Source organism: Phyllostomus hastatus, unplaced genomic scaffold (assembly GCF_019186645.2).
Source record: "Phyllostomus hastatus isolate PE091 unplaced genomic scaffold, TTU_PhHast_1.1 phas_scaffold_501, whole genome shotgun sequence".
Classification (NCBI taxonomy): domain Eukaryota; kingdom Metazoa; phylum Chordata; class Mammalia; order Chiroptera; family Phyllostomidae; genus Phyllostomus; species Phyllostomus hastatus.
The window spans coordinates 52,214,834-52,232,576 of record NW_025334033.1 but is presented as its reverse complement, the minus strand read 5'-3'; the positions used below and the strand labels follow the sequence as shown (position 1 = coordinate 52,232,576).

The following is a 17,743-nucleotide window of genomic DNA, read 5'->3' as shown; positions in this document are numbered from 1 at the left end:
CTTTGCCTCTCTCGTCACACAGTTCTTTTCCCAGCTATTCACATGCGCCAAGCTATAACCCCCTCCCCCTCGTCCTCCGTGTGCCTTTGGTCTGCAAACCGTGCCTGAGATTGCAGCCGGAGGAACCAAGGAATTTGGGGGGGGATCGAGGGGCAGAGCATGGCACGGGGCCTCGGAAGCTCACGGTGGTGGGTTCAGACCTGACACGGCATCCTTTACAAGACACACTCCTCTCTTCATAGTTCAAAGGCAACACACCCAGCATTTCTCAGGGGCATGGGGGGCATGTGGCCAACACCGCACTCTCCTCTACCCGTCTGTTCCTGTGTCGGAGACCAGGTAGTTTCAGCTCCTGGAGGAATTCAAACATGCGTGTTTATGTTTGCAGAAAAACATTTCTGTTCGGGGGGGGGGAAGACACAGCGATCCTTCTCCACTTACTATGAGAAACTGGTTACGAGAATTGCTTTGCACTTTCGGGGAGGAAAAATCTGCAAGCTGTTATTACCGTTATCATAATTATTACAACCTTCGCACGATTGCTATTATTTCTGTAAAACCGGTGTTCTTTCTGCCAAAACTTGTTAGCTCGATTGCTTAGGCAGACAATGTCAACACACCCAAGAGACAAACGACAGAGCGAGGCTGAAAGGAAAAGGATGCACGCTGCACTCTGCATGGGTGCTGGAGGGAATGCTTTCTGCTCATCCACTGGGAAGGGGAAACAGAAGGGCACACCAGCTTGCTCACTCCGCGGCCGCCCAGGCCCCAGACAGGAGCGCCAAGTGCCAGGAAGTGAGGCGAGAGGAGAGATTTAAAAGCTGGGTGTGAATGAAGTTTTGTGCTTCCCAGTGGCCTCACCCACCCCTCCAGTCCCTGTCACTTTCCTCCTCGGGTAGCAGACGCAGCAAGCCCGGAGTCTGCCTGTGAGCAGGGGTCTGTTCCTTCCCGTTCCCAGCACGCACGTGAGCAGACCGTTGGCAGTGCATCAGGGTAACGGACAGCCGAATCGGACCAGGCGCCAAACCCCGGGCGTGCTGCTTTGGGACTTCACCCGGCTGAGCGTGCTCAGCCCCTCAACACGGCTCGAACACACTCATACACGCACATGCATGCTCACGCACGTACAGGTAGGCACACACAGACCCACACACTCTATGCTCTGTCCTCGTAAACACACTACAATCCAAGAGGGACAAGGACAAGGGCAAACCAGAGCAACTTGAAATGAAGACAGAGGGAAAAAACAAAGACAAAGGAAAACGTTAACTCCTGAGACAGGAGATCACCCCTCTCGCCCCCCACTTCCCACGGCATTTCCCTACGAGTGCGTTTCGTTTGCCCTTTGGAAACCAAGAGCACACGGAAAGGGCAGGGATGCTCAAAAGCCATTTTCCAGGTATCTTTTAAAAATGTATATGCCAGGTAAAAAAAATACTAAAACTATAAATCTAAGTACATATCAAAATTGTTTTTAAATTAACAACAAGAGGAAGACAAAAAGCTAACTTATAAATTCAAGTTAATTCAAGCAATTAAAAAAAAACAGCCAAATTTAAATAACACTCAGTATTCGGGGATTTGAAACTCCTAGTTTCCCAGATGAAAAAGCTTGAGACTCTCGCACTTTGCATTCCTACAGTTTTACATGCAGTGTTTCGTAAACACTGACCGTCCGGTCCGGCGTGAGGCTGGCTGTGGCTGTAATTGGCAGGAGAGGACCCTGATACAGTTTTAAATGAAAATTGATCACATTTGAAGCCAGAAGATAAAAACAAAACCTTGTTGGAGTTTGTTTAACTGCCTTTTGACCTCTGGGTGAAATGACATTGAGAAATAAAATAACATTATCCAGAAAACCATTCCCAGAAAAGGCTCAGTCCTGGAGATGCTGAATGACAATATTGAATAGAATATTTTAAAGTCCTGAGGGGGGGAAGAGGGGAGAGGGAAAGAGAGAACTTCTTTGGGACTAAAATGTGTACAGATTAAAGCAATGAACAAAAATGACTCCTCTAACCCCTGTGAAAACTTTCATGTGGGGCTTATTTTAACCCCAGCTCATACAAATTTGAATTTAAGACATCCGGCCAATAGATTTTTTTCCTACTCCGTCTGATTCCATACCGAAAGTCCCACAGGCAGACTAACCAGTATGCTTTTCCTCGATTTAAGAAAACATTCGACCCTTCTAGCTGCAGACTGCCAATGGCTTCCTCCAGGGAGAGAAGGGGAAGCCGGGAGCCGGGACCAGAACTGCCCGCGGGCACCTTGGAGCGCGGCCACCTGTCACCCCAGAGAGGGGCAGGATGGCCCTCTCACTTTCTCGGGCCCTGCCCAGTCCTGCGCAGGCCGGAACACTGGAGAAGCTCCCAAGAAAGACTAAACTCCTGGGGCTGCGGGGACTGGCTGTCCTCCGGCCCCTCTGTGTCCCTTTCACGCCATGGGACCCCCCCCCCCCACCCTGCACTGGAATGTGGCCACAGCCTGACGTCAGCCCAGGCCTGCAGGCAGCAGGGGCTGTGTTTAAAGAGCAGGGCCCCTTGCCCCCTCTCTCTCCCATTCTAAAGGGGGGTAGCGCCGTCACACGCTCTCACGCTCGCACTCTCACTCTCGCACTCGTGTGCACACAGACCCTCCAGGTGGGGACTCTCCTAGGAACGGGAGCAGCTTTTGGTGTGGCGGGGTTCAGAGGTGTCCTCCACAACAGCAACAAGACAGGGCTCGCCACTCCCTCAAGCCACTGCCTATAAATAAAGGTGCTTTAAGATCCTTACTATTTTAATCCTGATCAGTGCAGAAAGATGCTGCAGATAGGCAGATACCAGTACACCCGTAGGCAGGGGAAAAAATAAAGACCCAGCGGCTCCATGGTTCCCCACTTGTCTGGTTTGTCGGTGTCTTTTGTTGGGGGTGCTCTGCTCCCAGGGACAAATTGAGCCTGTGCTCCCCTGTGGCTGGCCTCCTCACGAGTCCCTTCCCAGAGTGGGGACCGCTGTGGCCCTCCAGCTCTGCAGAACCCAGGGGCCAGGGGGCAGTCACATCCCCCTGCCCGCTGAGCCTCGGGAGCACTTGCTGGAAGTCATGTCCCCTTTACAGCCTGCCTTCTTCCAAGCAGGGCGCCAGCACGTGCCCAAGGTCCTCCTGTCACATCCTTGCAGTGTGCCGGGGAAGCAAGGGAGGAAATGCCCCTCAGCAGCCTGCCTCTCGGGGTTGCACTGCTACGAGAGGCAGGGGTCACTTGTCCAGCGGCCTAGGGAAGAAATGACTCCCCAGCCACTCACCCCTCCCAGACACTGCCCTGACATCCCCTCTGAGGAAGAAGTCTGGTCCCATCACCCTGTACCCAGGACAGCTCTGCCATTATCCATGAAAGGTCAGTGGCCTTACCAGAGGCAGGGGGCAGGCTGGCCTGGCGAGAGTTGATCTGCCCAGCCAGCGATCACAGGGTCACCGTGATGCGCAGAGAAGTTGAGCTTCCCGGGCCCCCAAAGCTGGTCTGTTAATTACATTTGCAATTACAAACACCATCTTCTCCCTGTGCTGGGCCCTGGCCACACTGGCCATGCCAGGGGACACCGGGCCAGAAGAAGCCTGTGGGCCGCAGCTCTGAGGGGCAACCTTGTGTATCAGGATGGATCCTGGTGGTCTGAGGCTGTTGGAACGGGAAAAGAGGGGCCCCCAGAGATGAGGGCCTGTCAGGGGCCACCAGCACTCGAGGTCTTTGATTTATCCCTCGAGATTAGCAAATGGCCTCAAGGGCAAGCAGGTAGGACGTGGACGCAGATATGTCTGCTTCCAGCCCACCCCCAAGCCTGGCCCTCCCCGGCTTGCTGGCTGGTCTGTGGACCCCTGACTTGAAGCCCCCTGCTGAGCCCACAGCCCCCCTAAGAACTGAGCGGCGAAGGTCAGTTCTTCTGTGGAGGACACCGAAGGTCAAACACTAAGCCGTGCTGGGGTCCCCGGGGAATATTTGGTCAGGACAGAAGCACCCAGCAGAGCTGTGGGAAGTTCTGGCTAATGCAGGGCAGACCTCCTGGTCAAGCTGGACCAGCTGTTGGAGGTCCTCCCTTTCGGAAGAATGGCAGGAGCCCCGTGACAGCCGGTAGGTCTGAGAAGGCATGCGCCTGGGGTGTTCGGGGTGTGGCTTGGATTTCACTTGGAAGGAACAGATTGTGGTCTCAATACCTGCTATCCCTTCCCCTTGAATTAGAACCACAAGTCATTTTAATCATGTGGAGGCGGCCACTAAAGCATCTGGGAAGACGAGTCCCAGAGACGGGCACAGCAGAACAGCATCAGAGCATCCTGCTCCTTGTCCCTTTGTCCTCCGAGTTCCACCTTGGGCGTCCTGCTCATTCACAGAGGGCTCCACCACCCGCCCCCGAGGGCACCTCTCCTCCGGGGCTCTCCCTCTCCCGCCTCGCCCCCTGTGGGCTCCGACACGTGCGCAGATCTTTCCAGTTCCAAGCGCTCAAAAGAAACACGGCATTTTGCAGAGGACGGAGGAAGCACACAAACTTTTTCAATGAGTTTAGATTCTATTTAAAAACCCTTTGGCAACATGTCCAATTATTAAGAACGTGAATAGAGTATGCAGGACACAGTTACAAGGCCCCCCCCCCCGCCCCCCCGAACCAGGGTTGGGGGCACTCTGAAAAGGCAGGGCTGTGACGTGAAATCTCTATCACAGCCACTTCCCTTGCAGCCCTTCTCTTCCCCCGAGAAGTCCCCTCTGTCCCTCCCATCTCAGGCTGAATGTAGTATTTACTGGCGGGCCGGGTTGTTTCCTTGCATACACATATTTTTAAGAAACGTCTTTCCATATGCCCCGGTTACTGGTAAAATAAAGGACTGTTTCTAAAGCAAAGGGAATGGGGGAAATGATACGCTCTGGGAGGAAATTTCCAGCTGGTGTCAGGATCTCACTGAGCTGGAAAGGGCCTTACCCGGGACTGGGGCCTCCCCATCCACCCACTGTCTCCTCCCAGTTGATCGCCCTCAGGCCTGGGCACGTCCGGCCTCCGGGCACCCACCCTCCTCCACGGCAGCCGGCACCTCCAGAAGGGTGGCAGGCTCAGAGGTTTACTTCCTAGAGCCCCTCCCTTGGAAAACCAAGACGAGTGTCCTCACTCTGATTTATTTTTAAATGTACCATTAAAAATTAATTTCCCCCTTTGTTTTTCTCTGGGTCACTGATTCTGAATTACCATGTGGCATTTTTCCTACGTGTGAAGCCACATATTTTACCTTTGGAACAATTTGTTCTTTGTTTCTTTAATAGCAAAAAGTGGTCACTGGCAGCCCCCGCCCCCACCCCCCCAGTTTTTGTGCCGAGGGGGTCTCCAGCCAGGCAGGTCCAGGAGACATTTGTACACAGGCAAACGCAGGCCAGCGGTGCACTCGCTCCCACTGCAGCTGATTATATATGTACATAAAATATTGATTAGAAATGGTAATGGAGTCACCTACAGGATTGGCTACAGGAAAATGAAAATGAAGGATAGAAAGGTATGAATGTGTGTGTGCGTGTGTGCGTGTGTGTGAGAGAGAGAGAGAGGGAGAGAATTTCTCACCTGGGACAGTGAGAGTAACACTGAAGCATTAAAAAATGCCCCTTCTGCCCTGGCTGGTGTGGCTCAATGGACTGAGTACCAGCCTGTGAACCAAAGAGTTGCTGGTTCGATTCCCAGTCAGGGCACATGCCGAGTTGTGGGCTGGGTTCCCAGGTGTGGGGCATGAAAGAGGCAAACACACATTGGTTACCTGTCTGTCTCCCTCCCTTCTCTTCTGTCTAAAAATAAACAAATAAAACCTTTTTAGAAAATGCCCTCTGCTCGTTGGCAGGTGAGGAGGGCTGACCTGTGGTCCCACACCCCTGGGTTTTCTCAATTCCAAGCATGCCAATTAAGCCACTGCATGTACAGAGCACACAACTGCATAGAAACTGCATGTACAGAGCACACAAACCCACTCATGTATATGTTCCCCGAGAAACACCAGCACTGGAATGAATGTTTATCCTACTGTCCTTCCAACAAATCAAAAAACGCTGCCCTGTTTTGTTACTTTGCTACCAATGGCCCTAAAGCTACTTGTCACGAAGCACCGGGGTTGAGGTGGGAAAGCGGCCTCCCTGCCACACCAGCCTCTGGTCCCCGCAGCAAGCTCGTCCTTGGAGGCCGTGTGCCCCTGAACCACGGCAGGTGTAACGCGTCACCAGGAGGCACACATCTGCACACCCGGCCAGCTCCCCAATGCAGGGGACATTGCACAGGGACGCTTAGCTCCTCGGTGGACACGGCAGGTGTATCCATGGGTTTGCCTGTGCCCCATGGAGTGAGAAGCTAATTCTTTGCAAAGAAACCAGGAAGGGTAGGGAATCCCCCCCCACAGCCAGACCGACTTCATAAATGATTTCAAATCCTTCCCAGACACACAGGACTCGGCTCCCTCCTTCCCCTGTGCGGCTCCCCTGACATTCCCTCTTGGCCCGCACTTCTCCTCGAACTCAAGCCAGGGTTGCCCTCCACTAGATGAGTTACCCAGCTGCTTAACCCTCCATCTCTCCTTGCTTTCTGGTCAACATAACCAAAGGCTGTATTTCCCCCATTTGAATTTTCACATGCATTATCTATGACTTAGGCCAGGGACACATACATAGATATTTCGAGCTCAACTGAAGAAGTCACCCTTGGCGAGAGGGACAGTAAATAACCTAAATGTCCACTCTTTGTCCCACTTGGTAGTTTTATGCGAGAAAATGCCCCACCAGCCTCAGACGCTGTTCACAACCTCACTTGCCCACCCCGAGGTATTCTTTCGAGGCTGCCACTAACAAGCGCTTGAAGTGCGAGCATCTCGCGGCACTACCCCACCCCCACCCCGCCAGCAGTACAGGCTGGGATCGGTGTAACCTTTAACCAGGATGAAAAGCCACTTTCAAGCTGATGGAAATTTGAACCCATTATAATGAAAGATTCCCCTGATCTCCCGACCCACTCACCACCTTCCGATGCTCGCTCCCGTCTACATTCTGGCAGGACCGAGAGGACCCTCGCCCAGGGAACTCCTAAAACTAGAACCAAAAAGGTCAGCGCGGAGGCCGGGACAGTCGGGTCATCCACACGAGATGCGGCCGCGGCCGGGAAGTTCGCCTCCTCGTCTGCGCACGGGCCGCCCGGGGTGGAGGGAGTCTGCGCAGCAAGGGGTGCGGGTAAATACACTTCCTGGACCCCCACGTTCATTATCCGGAGTATTTGTTTTAGGGATGGCCTGGGTCCTGGGGGGAGGGGTATGAAAATGAAAGGATGGTGGGAGGAGCAGTGACTTTGGTAGTTTAGTTAGCTTCGAAAAAAAAGAGGAAGAGCACGAAGTTGCACAGGTCCGCGAAAACCTAGAGTTCTCATTTTATTATTTTTTAAGCATTCTGAGGGACCGCTCTGCGTGCTCCCACACCCAGGCGCTGGGACACCAGCCCCGACGCAGCGCGATGCGGAGCGCCAGAGGGAGACCCGGGCAGGTAGCGGAGCGGACGGGCTTCGACGCGGAGGGCCCTGGGAGGGAAACGGCGGGTGTCCAGAGCCCGGCCCCTACGAGCCCAGGTTTGGGTGCTCCGGGCGGCCCCCGCCGTTGGAGGCGGGGGGGGGGGGTTCAGTTCTTTACTTTCCCAATCTGCGCACGCGGCGTGCTGCCCAAGCCCAGTGGCCCCCAGTTCTTGGGAGTCCAGTTCCGCAGCCCTGGCCGCCACTTACACCCACGCGGCTGGGACCACCCGGGGTTCCCTCTAGGTGAGCGCAGCGCAGCCCGGGGCACAGAAATCTCGCCTGTCTGTTCCGCGGGGCGCAGCTTCTGCCAAAACCCAGAACCAACTTTGCCTGCGCCGCAGCGCGCAGCGCGGGGCCGGTGCCCCGACTTCTGGGGGGGATGCGGGCTCCCCTCTCCCGGCATGCGAGGCACAGTGCGCCCGGGCAGTGCGGCCAGCACTCCTGCGCGCGCCTCGGCTCCCGGACCTCGCTGTGTGCGCGCCCTCGGGTCGCCTCACCAGGACTGCCTGCAGTTTCCAAACCCGCGCAACATCTACGATTTCGCTTCCTTGCCGATCATTTTTTTATCTCCAGTGTGGGAATAGATATTAAAGGCAAAGGGTCAGTGGGGAAGCTTTCTCAGGACACGACATCTCTGCGACTTTCCCGCACCTGTTCTGGGCTTGCTCCTCCCCATTCCACAGAAACTCAAATATTTTCTCTGCGTGAGAGAAAGAAAGAGTGAATGAGAAAGCGCTGCTCTAGAAGTCAGAGTTTGTAAAGGGGGGTTCGGGAAAAGTTAGACGCAGGTTGCCCCCAACACGGAGCCGCAGGAAGCGTGTGGCTTTCCCCCACCGACACTGCCCAAGTGCCTCCTTGGTCCTGGCCACTTCAAGAATGCCTAGAAGACCTGCGACACCCAGGACAGAGACCGCCCGAGAGGCAGAAGGACAGGCAGAGAGACCAACGGAAAAGCAGAGCACCTACTGGTTGTGGTAGCCGAGGGGGTCCGGGATGCAGAGTTCTGACACGTCCATCAGGCCTGTTTTAGCATTCCCAGTTGGTAGAGAAAGACCGCGGGGAAATCACGCGGAAGAGCGAGTGAAGGGCACAGGCGAGGTGCGAGTCCGGGCTGGGGCACAGTGAGCGGGAGAAGGCAGAGTGGGAGCAAGCGCTGTGGCGGGGCGAGAAGGAAGCAGAGAGCCGTGCGCGCACAGCCCGGTGCTCCCACTTCTGCACGCTCTCCTGGCGGGCAGAGGGGACGGGGAGCCGCGGAGGAGGCTCGGGCACCAGAGACTTGGAGCCCACTAACCCTACTGTAGCTTTAAGGCTGGGAGACTGATGTATGGTTTGGCTCCTATTGGCTATCTCTCAGGGGCTGGACTTAAAGTGACAGAATCAAGCTGGGGGAGGGGGAGGGGGGTGAGCCTGAGAGACTTCAATGGAATCAGGCGCGCGGGCTGGCGAGGTCCCCACCTCCTGAGGAGCAGGAGGACTGGGCTTAAGAGTCGCAAGACCTGCCCTCTCACCATTATAGAAAAACAATTTTTGTCCAGCTGGCTTGTGGCACTGCGGAGGGGAGAGGGAGGTTGGAAGATCTGCTGCTTGTATCCCTGTCACCCTCCATCCTCTCTTTTCAGCTGGCTGGCCTAGCAAACTCACCTCTCAGCCCTTTGGAATGGGTCTGTTTGCTAGGTTAAAAATGAGCCCCATGTCTCCACTCTCACACCAAGAAGAGGCCAGCGTTGGAGACATCCGCAGCCTCCTACCTGTGTGTGGGGTGCAGAAGTGCAAAGAGCCGGGCCAAAGGTGAGGCGCAGAGAGAGAGAGAGCAGCAGAGAAACACTTCCCTGCCCAGCTCCCCTCACCTGGGCCAGCTGGTTCTGAACCACTTTCCTGTGGCTGGATGCAGGGCATGCATCTATAAAGTGCTGTCTGGATGCATAAAACGATGCTCTCTTCATTGGCAACTTTCAGAGAGGTACCCAGCACACAGACACAGGCCAATAAATCCCTGTCCGCTTAGAAAAATACAATAGCGGTTAAAACAACCAACCTGTCACATGCACATGGAGGCACACAAGTAGGCACTTCAATGTACACACCTGAATCCCCAGCTACGAACACACCTGCATCCCTGCCTGCTGCTCCCTCCGCGAACCGGATTGTTATGGGCTGCTACGGCACCAGTGCAAGCTCTAAGTCATGCCCCAATTCTTCTTCTGGGGCTTGTCATCTTTTGAGATGTGCCAGCCACAGGGATAGTAATCAATTTGATGACTCAAATGAGTGTGGGGAGGGAGGCAGGTATAGAATTATTTAAAAGGGGAAAAAAGCCCTCAGGAGAGACCACCACCTTAGTCTCCTATATTCTACAGAAGACAATGAGCAGTAGGGGGGCAAGACATAATTTTTTCATCAAAATAACGTCTAAATGGAGAGTAACTCCAGGCAGTGTTCAAGCACTTCAGGAAGAAAGCAGGAGGGTTGTGAGAAGCCCCAGAAGGGGCTGGCCTCTCGGGAGGGGCCAGCCTCTGGGTGGGGGGGCGCTGGGGACTGGGCAGCGAGTCGGCAGATGATACTTGACTTGGATAAATGGAAGCGCGTGCGGGCTGGGACACAGCTGAGATTTTTCATAAGTGCCGAAGCGCAGGAACGCGGGATTCTCCACGCGCGGGGCTCAGGCAGGTATCTCAGAGAGATGGATGAAGACGTCTGCTCTGTCAGCAGAACCCCAGCAGCTCCGGGTTTGGGTTTTTTTTAACCACCTAAGTCCTTGGTCCCCTTAGAGACGGAGAGGGTGCAGAGACACTCTCCTGGAGCTTCTGCGCTACCACCCTATCTTGCCAAGACCTCAGTACCCGTTTTGCTGCATCCTTTCTGACCCTGGAAATCCCTTCTCCACGAGCACAGCAGCCAGGGACCACTTTGTAAAACACACACACACACACACACACACACACACACACACACAATGTGCTCTTGTTGCAGTTCAGAAAGAGGCCCTAGTCCTTCCCGTGCCCTATGGGGAAGGCCCCACGTGACAGGTCCACGTATGTCCCTCCGCACTCCTCCCTGCCCCACACCATGCTCCCCTCAGTCCTCGAGTCTGCCACCTAGAATGTCCCCCCTTCCAGATCACAGCAGAACCTTCTGCCGTTCACTTAGCTTCCAGTAGTTTATCAGTTGGCAGTGACATATATGTGTATCGGTATGAGCGATACTCCCCCCCCTCACGACACGTGCGTGCACACACACACATACACACACTCACTAGGCCGGAAGCTCTGTGAAGGCTGGGACCATGTCTGTTTTGGTTCATCGGAGAACCTCCGGTGCTTAGCGGAGCCTGGCACACAGCAACTGCTTGGTAAAGATTTTGTTGAGTAAATTGGTAAACTGTAGCCATTTGGGGTGGGGTGCCAGAGCCTGCTGCCCCAGAGGGGCTAAGGCCCTGCCTGGCAGGTGGCATGGGATCAGCTGACTCCTTGCTTGGCGTGGGTGCACCACTTTTAACGGGAGACAGCACATTCGGTGGAGCGTGAAAAGAAAGCGTCACGGCCTGGAGCCGGAGCCGTGGAGGCACAGCCACTGGGGACAAACGGGGAACTGGGAGGTCTGTGTCGGCGGGGAGGCTGGCCGATGCCTGCATACAGTCACTGTCTGCACCGCCTCGCTTCAGGGCTTTAACTGATCGTCCCTGAGGGCCAGAACGAGGCCGGAGACCCAGTCCTGCCCGGGGCCGCCCTCCTCCGCTGTGCCGGTCCAGCCTCCTCAGCCCTGGGGCAGAGTTCTTTCTCCTCTGCCTCCCCGGCAAGCTTGAGCCTGCAGACCCTGCTACAGGGGAGACGAGGGCCCACCGGCAGAGACACCCCAGGCATCGGGTCCCCGGGCAGTCCCAGGCAAACATGGCTGGGTCACTCAGAGCCCACGGGAGAGCCTTTTCCCCACTCTGTCCGCAGCCAGTTCATGCGGGACAGGATTACTTCCCAAAGCCAAGGTCAGCTTCCACGCTGCTAGCTGGAGAGGCGGCAGTGTGGGAGAGTCAGAGGACGCCTGGATCTAGGCCTGACTACTCCGTGTGACCTTGCCAAAGTCATCACCTCCAGGAAACCGAAGTGGTACAGGGGGTGGAGTGGGACGGGCAGGACGCTTGTGTTCCTTCACACCTGAACTTCATTCAACCAATCATCACTTCCCATCTTCACTGCTCACTTAGAGCAGGGGCTATTTGTGATCCACTCCAACGAAATACTCTAAGCCACCCCCTTCACTGTCCTATGGCACCTCCAATACTGGCACCCCCCGCTGGGCAAGCCAGCCAAAAGGAAACGGAACAGCAGTTATTAGCACAGTCATTGCACAGAGTACAAGGGGAAAGCCGCTCACGTTGTTTTCATGACAAACTCCCTTAAATAGATATTTATTCCATTCACAGAACCCTATAGGCAAGAGGGCTCAGGGATCATTTAGAACCACTGTAAGACTTTACAATTAAGGAAGTCTGTGAGTTTCTCTATGTGGTGAAGTGACCCACCCAAGGTCACACGGAGAGCAACTAGCAAAACATGCCGTCTGTGGAGTCTGACTTATGCAACCCCCACATCTTTGTACACACTTCTCCTCCATTTCCTCCCTCTTCCCTTCCCCAAGTTTAAGCCCTTTCCCAAGGAATGCGAAGCCAAGCCACTGGGAACACCCACACGTCACCTGGGAGAGGGCAGGGACCCAGGCTGCTGCCCACTCTGGTCCCCAAAACTGTGTTTCTCTAGGTACAAAGGCTTTCATCGTACAGTGGGCTGTGGGACTCGGGTCCACACTAAACACTCCTCCCTCCCTTTCTAAGTCTCTAGAATGGGCTGCCCCAGTGCCCGTGCTGGGATCTGGAGGGCCAGCCGAGCGGCCTTGCGATGATCCAAGCAGCTGACCCCAGCACAGCACTCCTTGCCACGGACCTGGTGAAAACCCCCACCATTCAGGGTCCAGGCTTGGGGTGCATCTTCCCTCTCTTCAGACAGCTTCCCCTGACACCTGCCGTGTCCGCACACACAAGGCAGCAGCATGCAGGGTCCTTTGGGGTCCTGACTCCCCTCCCTGTGATGCGACGCTCACAGCCCCACAGCGGTTTTTTCTCATCTTTCAAGACAGGCAACTTAGTAGGAGCTGGTGGACTCAACAGGGGCTCCAACAGGGCAAAGGACTAGACGGCTTCACCATGAAAAGGTGAGACCCACCAGGAATGGTTGAAGAGCCGGCCACAGGCTCCGTAAGTCCAGTGAACGTGGGACACTACGTGCTCTGTCACACCAGCCCTGTCCCTCACCCTCACCCACACTCCCTGAGCCCGAGTTCCCAGGTGGGAATGATGCCTTGGGAAACACCCAGGTGGGGGAGCTGCTTCTTACCACCAGCCCAGGAAGAGCAGGAGGACTCCGTGGAACTGTCTGGATCGCACGCCAGGCTTGTTTTTCCTCCACCCTGGGGTTAGCGCTGGCGGAGGAGCATGGAAAGTACATCCACCGCACTTCGTCCAAGAGGACCAAGGAGGGCCTGGCCTCGACGGCAAGCCTAACCTGTGCGTCCCTGGGAACAGTGCAGATCAGGCCAGGGCTCCATGGTCTCCAGGCTCGGGCAGGTGTCCCTGGCCACACGCATCTGCGGTCCCGCTCGCTCTCTTCTCACCTACCTGAGCTGAGGGTGTAGAGTTATATCCCCGAGTGGTGGTCAGCAGACTGGCAGCCCATTGGCTGGCACACGTCCCAAGGATCATAATTAACTGATAACACTGATACAATGCGAGTTTGTACTCCCATAATAGTCTCCTGCTGACAGATAAATGCTGCGGAAACACGATGGCTTTTCCTGAAGCCGTAATGGGCCATTACTGGGGCAGGAAGGGCCACGTGCTGTTAGCACGGCCACGTGACACCACAATGCAGTGTGAAGGGGACAGCGTCTTGAGTGGGTCAGTGCTCGGGTTCCCTCCCACCATCCCCATCATCCCTTCCCTTGTCTGAAATCCCTACCAGAGGTCTTGGAATAAATTCCAGATATTTCAAAGATCTACTGTGTTCTTTTTTTCTGAGCCTCAAGATCCTATTCTCACCAGCATGGCTGAATAGGATATGACGGTTCTCTGTTTGCCGAAAAGACCTCGGTTCTGCAGGCACAGCGCGAGGCGGCCACTGTGTGACCGGGCAGGCGGCAGGTCGTGCCTGTGGGACATGTCTCTCCGTAGAAACAAGACCTTTCTCCCTCCTCATCTTCAGGAGAACAGGAACACATGATGACAGCGACAGCCTTGTCCCCAGCCAACTTTCTGGGTGGCAGGGAGAGGGAACAGGAGAAGTGTAAAGAGAGGAAGAGGGAGGAGGAGGAAGTGGGAGGAGGGGAGGGGAAAAGAGCTCTGTGCCCTGATAGTACCTGGTACCTAATAGAGATTCTCAGCGAGACTGGATTATGGGTTTTTCCTTATAACAAAGAAATTTGACTTTATTTCATCCTGCGTCACATGTTAATTTATCATCCAATTTCTTGTGACTTTTGCATCCGGTTAAGCATAAAACATAGTTGGTTCCAAGTAGCTATGCAGTTTATCTCTCGGGTCTCATCGTTGGTAAAAGGAAAGCTTCTCTTTGACGATAAAACTACTGCAAGCATCTCACGGTCGACACTGGCCATGGAAAGAATGCACGGGTTGCTTTGCAAGCTCATGCCTGATGCCTCCGCAAACATTTCTGTTCTCCAGGATAATTATCTTAGAGAAAGCACAAAATACATGGAATGTCCGGAAAATTAATCCTAAGGTAACACACGTGTAAAGTGTTATTAAGTGGGAATGAAGAAACAGTGGAAATGGAGCCCGTCTCCCTGGCACTCACAACGTAAGATTCAAGACGGGGAGCATTCGAAAAAATTTGTGGTTCCTAACGGCTCAGTTAGAGTAGAACTTATTTCATTATCTTTCAGAATAAAATGCTTTTCTTTCTCTAGTAAAATGTTTCACAAACAGGAAAAAAATAGCAAATGCTTTTAGGTTTTGGGAAAAATCAAGTGTTTTGTAAACTGTAACGTGCTGTTCCTTTATAAATCTCAGTTCTGATGACCACTTTTGACTGTGTTCTCACCACTGGCTGAGTGAATGCGTAGTGTTGGGTTGGCCAAAAAGTTCATGTGGTTTTTTCCATAAAATAAAAAGCGCATTTTTCATTTTCACCAATAACTTTATTGATTTGGATATTTTGCACACGTAGGCTAATGTTGATTGTTTTCAATTAATGTCTCAATTTGATCGCTATCAACTTCAACTGGTCCACCTGACCATGGAGCACTGTCCGGAGAGAAATTTCTAGCACAGAACTTCATAAATCACTTTTGACATGTTCAATCAATCACAGTAGCTTCTCTGCACACTGCACACATTTTTTTTTTTGCATTTCAGTTGTAGTTTTACCTTTCTTGAAATAATAAAGCACATACGCCAAAAATGTTGCATACCTTCTTCCATCTTCCATATTAAAATGGCTACACAAAAATTCACCAATTTGGTAAGTTTTTTTTTTAATGCACACTGATATGACAGCCATCACCATACGGTCTAATAAAATTGTTCCAGATGAAGTCAAAGACAACTAAGCGCTTCTAGAGCCATCTTACAGAAAAAACATACATTAACTTTTTGGCCAGCCCGATGCAACGCAACGAGTGCAGCCGACGGCGGCACGCTGCCCTCCGCTCTGACCGCCACGGCTGCGGATGGTCACCGCCAGTTCCAGATGGAGTCTTGGGCTCTGCAGCAGGCTGTCACAAACATCTTTATTCCTCATAAACAACTGGGAACGTGAAGCTTTAGGAGGATTCCCAACTCAGAAGGGTTTGCCTTTCCTCGAAGGACAAGACAAGGCAGGAAGGAAAACTGCAGAACAAAAGTGAGTTTAGAAAAATGGGTAAGAGGCCGTCGATGATACAAGATTTAATGTGGATAAACACCGGTAATACGCGTGTCAGCAATGACCCTCGAAGGAGCCGGCGGGAGCGGAGCTGGCGGGAGAGCAGCGGAGCAGAGAGACATCTGGGGTCAGAGCGGAGAGCACACTGAGCGCGGGCCTCCGGCTCGTGGCATGATAAACACTGCTTTGGGGTAATTCTGCAAAACCCAGCCGAGCAAGGAGCAGCCATAATTCCTCTTTACTCTCCCTTACAGAAGGTGCAGATGGAATTTTACGCTCGGCCCCGAGGAACTGGATTTGAAAGCGAAGTGGAGGGGTGAAGAGGAGAGGTCTGGAAGAGAGGTGGAGAAGGCATTGCAGGCCTCCTGAAATGGTCCGAGCTGCCTGAGCCCCAGGACAGAGGGACAGGTGTGGGACAAGGTGGGGTGGGTTGTGCCTGCACACCCATGGGACTTGGGTCCCAGCCTGTGTCACACACACACTGTAAGTGTCATCTCAGGTTCCTCTGACTGCCTCTTTGTTCTGTCTCTTGGTCAGCACCCCACCAAGGCCCGGTCTCACCTCCACATCCAGGGCATGAGACCTGGCTTCTGAGGGGCCCGATGGCCGGCCCAGGAGCGTAGGAGGGTAGCTCCCCGAATTCCTCCCCTTTCTGCCCTCTGTGCACTATGTTCATGGTGATGTATTTGTTACAACCCTTCTGGAAAGAACATGCACGCCAGAGCCACCTGTAAGTCTCCTCGGGGCTGGACAGGAAGTGGTGACCAGCACCATGACACATCGCTCCGGGTTGCTCCGCACCTGTCCTCACCTCAGTCCCTTTGTATCACCCTCAGCCCCCTGGTCTCCCACCTCCCAAATGAGGTGTCAGCATTTTTAATGCCTGTCTCAGGCTCTGTTTTCTAAGGGACCAGGGCTGATATACAGACCGAATCAGCAAAGAGATGAGGGCCACTGACTTGTTCTCAGTTTTAACTGTGTCATTACTTACTTCCCCCTCCCTTGGTTAGGGGAGGGGGGCATGATGAGGGCAATGACTGGCAGACCATGGGGGTAGGGCCCACGTGAGTTACAGACTGGCTGTTTTACGAAGGCCCACAGGACCCTGCCCCACCTGCCCACTCTCCCTTCCACTCGGACACTCTGGTCCTGGTTCAAGTGCCAAGAAGGTCAAGGGTGTCATTGGAAGCCAGCTGACAGCACCACCTGGCCCAGTATCCCTTCACCACTCGCCTTTTTTCCTTTGCCTGCCACACCCAGGAGGCCGAGGGCATGGAGCTGACTCTTGAACAACGAGGGTTTACACTATGCAGGGCCATTTCTATGTGGATTTTTTCAATAAATATTGTACATATATTTTCTCTTTCTTATGATTTTCTTAATAGCATTTTCTTTTCTCTAGCTTACATTATTGCAAGAGTACATATACATATATAGTACATAATACATATAACATGCAAAATACATGCTAATCTACTCTTTATGTTATCGGTAAGGCTTCCTCTTAACAGTAGGCTATTGATAGTTAAGTTTGGGGGGAGTCAAAAGATACCTGTGGGTTTCTGACTGTGGGAGGGGTTGGCGCAGGGTCAAGGGTGTTGGTCATGGCTCCCCTGTGCTGTGTGCTCTCCCTCTCCCCGGTCGTTTCCCCGCGTGCCCGCCCACCCAGCCACGGGCTTCCAACGCCAGGAGAATCCAGCAGCTTCGGGAGCAGAAGTCTGTGTGCTCACACGGCGGCGGACACTCCAGCAGCAAGCAGTTTCACCCTTCTGGTCTGCGGTCCCTAGCATATCCGCTGTCACCTTCAGTTTGTCCCCTCCTCCCCGCCCCGCCCCACGGCTGAAGGATGGTTCTCTGGGCCTGGGCATCGCTGCCGCCCCCGCCGTGCACACATCCAGGAAGGGCGTGTAGGCAGATGTGAATTTATGTTGGGGGAAAGTTTTTCCTTACGACTCCCGCTGGTCGTTCGGTTGTTGGCTTGGATTTGACTTCAGTCCAGAGGAGAACCTTCCCCGGGATGGGGTGTCTGCCCCCCCCACCCCAGCAGGCTTATCCTCACATCTTCTTGGCCAGCATCCAGTCACACACTCGACCCAAACCAATCGCCATCAGAGGAGAAATGGATCGCCACGGCTGGTCTAAGATGCGTTTGCTCCTCGGAGTGGGGGAGAGGCTCGCTGTTCCTGAGAACACCGGTGTTCCAGGGCACACACGTCCACGCCTGTCAGAGAAGGCGGTGGGAACGGCTGCCGGTTTGGCCACCAGCAG

The 17,743-nt window shown here is 53.9% G+C and overlaps 1 protein-coding gene across 4 annotated transcripts in view; it reads right to left on the bottom strand.

The window, feature by feature from the left end:
- ESRRB (estrogen related receptor beta) overlaps positions 1 to 17,743 on the bottom strand; it is a 167,686-nt gene that overhangs the window by 95,543 nt on the left and 54,400 nt on the right. Inside the window, exon 1 of one of the 4 annotated variants that reach the window (XM_045823473.1) lies at positions 8,514 to 8,828. The exons of 2 other annotated variants lie outside the window; for them this stretch is intronic. In XM_045823473.1, the coding sequence (XP_045679429.1) occupies positions 8,514 to 8,563 (50 nt within the window). In that variant the 5' untranslated portion in view covers positions 8,564 to 8,828. Of the gene's footprint in view, positions 1 to 7,006; positions 7,109 to 8,513; positions 8,829 to 17,743 lie in introns of those variants that run through there. One more of the 4 variants, XM_045823476.1, reaches the window with a different exon arrangement.